Source organism: Triticum aestivum, chromosome 3B, assembly GCF_018294505.1.
Source record: "Triticum aestivum cultivar Chinese Spring chromosome 3B, IWGSC CS RefSeq v2.1, whole genome shotgun sequence".
NCBI lineage: Eukaryota > Viridiplantae > Streptophyta > Magnoliopsida > Poales > Poaceae > Triticum > Triticum aestivum.
In genome coordinates, this window is record NC_057801.1 from 512,772,146 (window position 1) to 512,779,124 (window position 6,979).

General features: G+C 50.0%; 1 protein-coding gene across 1 annotated transcript; it reads left to right on the forward strand.

Annotated features, from left to right (window-relative positions):
- The first annotated feature begins 1,127 nt into the window (after nt 1–1,127).
- On the forward strand, nt 1,128–5,179 carry LOC123070654 (probable glutamate carboxypeptidase LAMP1). The gene is made up of 12 exons (XM_044493944.1): nt 1,128–2,299; nt 2,397–2,464; nt 2,740–2,821; nt 2,909–3,001; nt 3,085–3,240; nt 3,326–3,388; nt 3,498–3,585; nt 3,755–3,844; nt 3,938–4,026; nt 4,252–4,368; nt 4,451–4,591; nt 4,731–5,179. Exons 1-12 carry the CDS (start codon nt 1,157–1,159, stop codon nt 4,911–4,913), a joined length of 2,313 nt encoding a protein of 770 aa, XP_044349879.1. The 5' UTR covers nt 1,128–1,156; the 3' UTR covers nt 4,914–5,179.
- Nucleotides 5,180–6,979: the final 1,800 nt, after the last annotated feature.

Genomic DNA, 6,979 nt, shown 5'->3' on the forward strand with positions numbered 1-6,979 from the left:
GCAGGGGGCATTGCTCGAGTCCTACCGCTCCGCCCGCGAGATCCGCCTTGCCCGCTGGCGGCACCGCCAGCGGGTGGCGGCCGCCTACAAGGGGAGGGCGACGAGGCGGGCAAAGCGATGTTCGATGAGACCGACGAGAAGGAGGAAGACATCGCCGAGGCCACGCCCCACGGCCACGACCATGAAGCTGGCACGTCCGTGGACGCCGTCGACAGCGAGGAAGAGTAGTGCACGGTAGTTCGTCGCCGCTCGGGTCCCAGGAAGGCCACCGCTCCTCCCCTCCCGCCAACGCCAAGCTTGGTGGGCTCAACATCGACGGCCGATTAGCCGCTTGTCGGCAACATGAAGGTGAACAACTTCACTTCCCAGGTCTCCGGAGACGGAGGTTACAGAGGCGGAGCTAGAGAAGGCGAAGCTTCAGTTCTCGAGGCTCGTGGCCGGACATGGGGAACGGGTGCCGGCGACCATTTAGATTAGGTATTAACTATACCTTCAGAGCCAGACTAGCACCACTTAGTTGATGTAAATGTAATGAAATCTGTCATGTTTATATGAAATCCGACCGTGTTTGCATAAATTTTTATCCGACTGATTCGAACTGTTGTCGAAATGTATGTGACTACAGTTGAATGGCTGACTCCCGCATCCGTGTCTATGGACTGGTCCCCACGAACTAATGCAGGAGAAAATTTATGGGTTGCTGTTGGGATGCCCTTAATCAACACGCAGATATATGTTGGGAGTGGCTGAAGTTATACAGTTTTGTCCCTGAAGATGCCATAAGTGCAATACTGTGAGTCCATTTCAAGAGAAACATGTTTTTTTAGAAGGGAAAAAGAGAAGATTCTCTGTGTTGGGTTTTCTTGTCACATTTGCTAAAGGTACTAGTTTTCTATTGAGAATCGATTTAGATCTGCAGATAAGTTTATTTAAGGATGAACAGGGTAATCGACATTAGTTTATTTGTCAGGAATACTCATATGCAGTTGAATCGTTGCAGCACGTAGCTCGTGGAGTCAGCACGTTGGTCGCGAGGCGATTTTCGTGGCATGGAAGCCACCCACCTATGCGCCAAAAGTATACGGTGGATTCATACCGCTGCTCGCTGCTGGACAGCCGTCCGAGCACGACGCCGAGAGGGTGCTACAGTACTGTGATGCCATGGTGGAGTCATCGAGGCGAGGATATATACACAGGCAGAGTGGCAACGTGTCAGTGCAGTAGCCGTGACATGTCCGGTGCACCCGAGACTGCGCGCGCAATGTCTGCCCACGGCAAGCAGCAGCCGCTCCTACGCTACCCCGCGCCCGCCGCCGGCCACGGCAGCGGCAGCGGCATGGGGAGGCGCAGGCACCTCGCCTTCCTGGCCATCGCCGCGGCCCTGGTCGCGTCCTACCACCTCCTCCACGCGCCCACCCCCTCGTCGCGGTACCACGCGCTCTTTCTCACCCTCGGCTCCAACGCCAGCGCCGCCGCGCACCTCCGCGAGCTCACCCTCCGCCCGCACGTCGCCGGCACCCCGGCCAACGCCCTCGCCGCCGAGTACGTCCGCGCCACGCTCTCCGCCCTCTCCTTCCCCACCCGCGTCACGCCCTACTCCGTCCTCCTCTCCTACCCCGTCCACCGCTCGCTCTCCCTCTCCGCGCCCGGCCGCGCCACCAAGTCCTTCTCCCTCACCCAGGACACCTACCCCAACGACCCCTACGCCGAGGCGGCGGCGGAGGTCGTCCCCACCTACTTCGCCTACTCCGGCTCCGGCTCCGTCACCGCCGAGGTCGTGTACGCCAATTACGGCGACAGGAAGGACTACGCCTACCTTGCCTCCCACGGCGTGGACGTCGCGGGGAAGGTCGTGCTCGCGCGCTACGGGGACATCCACTGCGAGGACATGGTGCGGAATGCTCGCGACGCCGGCGCCGCCGCGGCGATCATCTACACCGACGCCAAGGACTTCGGCGGTCCCGCGGCCAAGGGGAAGCGGAAGTGGTTCCCCAACACGCGGTGGCTCCCGCCAAGCGGCGTTCAGGTGGGGACCCTGTACTACGGGAACGGCGACCCGACCACGCCGATGTGGCCGTCGTGCGCCGCAGGGGAGGACTGCGAGCGTCTGAGCATGGACGAGCTGGACACGAGCGAGGCGATGCCCGGCATCCCCACGCTGCCGGTGTCGGGGAGGGACGGGGAGACGATCCAGAAGGCGATGGGCGGTGGCGTGGCCCCACCGGAGTGGCAGGGCGGCGAGGGCGCGCCTGTGTACCGGATCGGGCCCGGCCCGGCCGTGCTGAATCTCACATACATGGTGAGTGGGGCCCAGCGGTCCAAGAATCATGGCTATCCTCTTTTTGTCTAGCCTACATTATTGAGCAGTACTCTCATTTCTACTCCTTGACCTGCAGGGAAATGACACCCTAGCCACCATCGAAAATGTCTTTGCTGTGATAGAAGGGAAAGAAGAGCCTGACAGGTAAATAATTTACAGCATACTATTGTTCCGTAGATTCTGACAGTCAACTCTGATAATGAAGTCAGTAGTAAATTAGGTGTTACAGCCCCAGTAGTTCCTTTACTTTATCAACCGAAGCCAACCTGAAGGGTATAAGGTTACATTTTATAACGTGATGGCTAGACCTAGATTCTATGAAATTTTATACTATGATCAAGCATCGGATTCTCCCTGAGGCATGTCCAAGCCAGAAAATAACAATGTTAAATTTGCTTCTGTGTTTTTTTTTTTTGCAGATATGTGATCATAGGCAACCATCGTGATGCCTGGACATTTGGGGCAGTCGATCCCAACAGTGGAACAGCAGCTATGCTCGAGGTAATCATCCTTAGTGATATCTGTTCTGAATGCAAGACATCTTTGCTGAATCAAGGATAATGACTCGGTACCTACTTTTGTTTTTAGATTGCGGAGAGGCTGTCCCAGCTAGAAAAGAAAGGGTGGAGGCCAAGGCGAACAATCATCGTCTGCAGTTGGGATGCAGAAGAGTTTGCGCTGGTATGTTCTTGCTCGTGTGCTCTCAGATGCTTTGCTTATTCTCAGGTGTAAGCGCTAAAGCGTAGAAACATCCAATGTCTCAGATAGGGTCTACGGAATGGGCCGAGGACAACATCGATATGCTTGCTTCAAGAGCTGTTGCTTATCTGAATGTGGATATATCAGTGTTTGGGCCTGGAGGTCTTATGCCCCGCGCAACCCCTCAACTCGATGAATTGATCAAGGAAGCAAGCAGAATGGTATTTTAGCTCTGCACCTAAAGCCTTTATAAGCATATAATTTATTTAATTATTTGATCCTTTCATTTTTTTTTCTTGATTGAAGGTACCCGATCCTGATGATCCGTCTCATACCTTGTATGACTACATGATTCGCCAGAATCCTCCGGTGGGTACAATGATGGAATGGTCATATAATTCTGTTGTGGCACAAATGAGTCATCATGAGAGCTTCATTTGATTTGGAACACACTGAAGTGATAAGCTCCGATTTTCAGATTGCAAGAGTGGCTGGTGCTGGAACAGACTTTGCAGCTTTTGTCCAGCATATTGGAGTCCCTTCACTCGACATGTCTTATGGACTATGTAAGTGAAAATGTTCTTGGTGGCGCATAAGCCTGAAAAACCGTGCTCCCTTTCGATAGCAAGTTCTGATTCATTTAAAAAAAAATCAGTAGACTAGGAAACCATATCTTTACAGCTTGTGTTATTATTACTCCTCTAGCATCTTATCTAAGTATTGTTGCCCTTGCAGTTTCAGAGTACCCTGTTTACCACTCGCTGTACGATGATTTTGTTTGGATGGAGCGGTTTGGAGACCCCCTGTTCCACAGACATGTAGCATGTACTAAACGAGAGCTATCTTTTCAAATTCAAAAAGTACAATCGGGGTTCCATTATATCGCCGACTAATCCATTTGATTGCGTGATCGTGCAGTGGCGAGCGTCTGGGGTCTGATTGCTTTGAGACTTGCAGATGATGAGATCATTCCCTTCAATTACGTCTCCTATGCGGCCGAACTGGAGGTATCTTCTCTTCTGGCAACTGAGATATGCAACTTTTAAACAACCCAGGGTAATCCCCTGATTCAGTTTCATCAAGGGAATTTAAACATAATCATGATGTAGTCTTGCCTTTTCTATTGATCGGCACACACGTTTTTTTAATGAAATTATCATTAAGTGTGGCGTGTAGAAGCAGCCCCAACAATTACTTGACACATGGACTATGTGCCGTCTTGTTTACTCCAGGAGAGCTCAAAAGTTGTGGAGGACGGATGCCCTGGGTGTGCCGTCAGTTTCAGCCCTCTGCACAAGTCAATCAAGCAGCTTGAGAAGGCGGCCATGAAAATTCACATGGAGAAGAAGGTATGTGAACAAAAATTCGACTGGAAAGCAGCTTTCACCGAAATTTCCAGCTATAAAACTTCCACTTTCCTCATGACAATAGGTGCTGCAAGCAGAGAAATGGGGCCTAAACACGAGGGAACGCACACTGAAAGTCAGAGAGATGAACGACCGCTTGATGATGGCAGAGCGAGCCTTCACCAACAGAGAAGGGCTCGCAGGGAGACCGTGGTACAAACACATGGTGAGTACGTAGCATCGAAGCTGCAGGCTTGTTGCATAGTACTACTGTACTTGTCTGAACTGAACTGAAGTGACTCCGAAACTGACCACGGTGATGAGTTTTTGACGAATAATGTGCGATGATTTTTCTCCCTGGGCAGATTTATGCGTCGTCGGACCAGGACGACTGGGGCACCAAGGCGTTCCCTGGCATCGTCTCGGCCATGGCCAACGCACAGAAGCTCAACACGTCGGAGTCTTGGCGGCTGTTGCAGCATGAGATTTACAGGGGTGCAAGGGCCGTGTCCAAGGCCTCTGCAGTCCTGGATGGAAGGCTAACATGATGCCGGAGTAGACATCAGCACAGCACAACACAGCACGGAATTTACCGGTGCAAATAAGTAGGGAAAGGGAAAAAGAATCAGCACTTGGCTCATAATGATTGACGAATCACCCCCTTGTTGATTCTCTCTTCAGAGTAGCAGCAATAATTTTCGCAAAAACATTGGAGAGTAGCGCCAATAAGTTAGTGTGTCATTTTTTCCCCTTTCGCCATCAGAGTGTAGCTCATCAAATTGGTCAGCAAAAAGTGTGTCGATGAATGAGGCCATGGATCTCGCAGTTTATTGGCGTGGTGTCGCATTAGAGATCCTGATTCCGCAGGATCAGCCTCCACGCAACAACATCTGACGACCGTGCAGATTTATGGTTTTTCTGCGTGAATCTGGCAGCTGGTTCGTCCGTTGCTGGCCGGTCATTGTCCGCGTACAAGTAGAATATGCTGGTAATCAACACCCTGGGCCTGGGAAATGATAAGAATACATCAAGAAATAGGGTGCACGCGAAAGATTCTATGAGCACGACGTGTGCAGGTTCATCCAATAAGAGTGGATCGTGCCCCTTTATTTATTTATTTATATAATATCCCCATATAAGTGCGATTTCTTAGACGAAGGAAGTTACAGAATAGCTTCGGCGATCGGCTGTTATCTTGCTTACACTGTGGCACTGCAGTATGCACGCACACATGTAAAGTCTCCGCATAAAGTTCAAGTGCACAATGCTCATCAAGTGTATTATAGGCACAAGTGCGCAATGTTTCAAAATTGTAAAAGCACAACCATTGGTTCGGGTGGAGCTATCCCACTTGAAGTAAACACGTCCGGACAAATGATCAATCCTCTCGAAGAATCAAAGCGACTGCACATCATGCAAGATGATTTACAGGCTTGGCACTGAGAGCGAGACGACCAGGAACTGACAAGATCCCATCTGGGTCAACGAATCGCACGGCGTTTAAACATCTCACGCCTTGGGCGCGTTGGTTGCCAAAGCCGCCGCAAATTGCTTGTCCTTTTGGTCCTAGTGACCTCTCCGTTGGGTGGTGGCAATAGCCCAACCCGGCTCTACGTCACAGATAGTAGATCACAAGATTCGACAAACAGTAGAACTTTCAATATTGATCTGTCGATGCCGATATGCCGCCCTACATGGCAGCTGAAAAATTAGCATTACGCTAGGCCCAATCTACGTTAATAGAGATTCATTTACATGACAGCCGGTGTCCTTGTAATCAAGTATGCAGTCGAGTGATACTCACAAAATCGAGGCAGAAAATTGGGAGATGTATTTCTCAAAAAAAAGGAGATGTGGTCACATGGACAGAGACTCTAGTGATGTTATTACAAACTTGTTGGCTGAACATGAACGGACAGACGGAGAAATATGGCGCCCACGTAAACTTCCTCCCGTATAGTACTTTTGGCGTGCAAATTTGTGTAACTTCATCAGACGTGGGTTCCCATTATTTATCATATTTATTCCACGAATTCCTCGCAGTTTAAGTTGTTCATCTAACTAGCTAGCTAGCAAGTCTAATCTAGCACGCCTAAGGGAATTAAGGAGATGATCACATAGTGTCGACACCTCTAAAGGTAGGATGAAAAACTGGATCAGCATATGCAGCCGCTATGACACGAAATGAATTGACTAGTTGGAAAGAGACTCCCTTATGGAGCTGTATTAAAAAAAAATTGTACTCCTAAAAACAAATGGAAGGCTTCAGTTCGCCCTCGAACAATAAGATGGCAGCAACGGCTAATCGATGAGTAAATTACACAAAAATACCATAGTTGTGGCTAGGTTGTCGATAAAATCACATTTGCTATTAAATTGTTTTTTTAAGCCTACTGGTCTATAAACAATCCTTCAAAAGTAGCAATAATTGTTGGCTGGTAATTGAGCGATAGCAATTTTGGCCGATGAGATCTGGTTGTCAACTATGCATTATGCAGGTGTCCTATGCTACCGACTGTATGGGTCCGAGTCAGATGTCGTAGAGTTGTTTTGCGCTCAGTGACATACGCTCTCCGTCTCATAATGTAAGACGTTTGGAGTAGTAGTGTAGGGC

What these genes read in the sequence shown, in the direction of transcription:
- LOC123070654 (XM_044493944.1), top strand. Translation starts at nt 1,157, where the DNA reads ATGCCATGGTGGAGTCATCGAGGCGAGGATATATACACAGGCAGAGTG. An exon ending in GTTCCACAGACATGTAGCAT is followed by an intron (nt 3,845 to 3,937) that starts GTACTAAACGAG and finishes GTGATCGTGCAG; the next exon opens with TGGCGAGCGTCTGGGGTCTG. An exon ending in CCTATGCGGCCGAACTGGAG is followed by an intron (nt 4,027 to 4,251) that starts GTATCTTCTCTT and finishes TGTTTACTCCAG; the next exon opens with GAGAGCTCAAAAGTTGTGGA.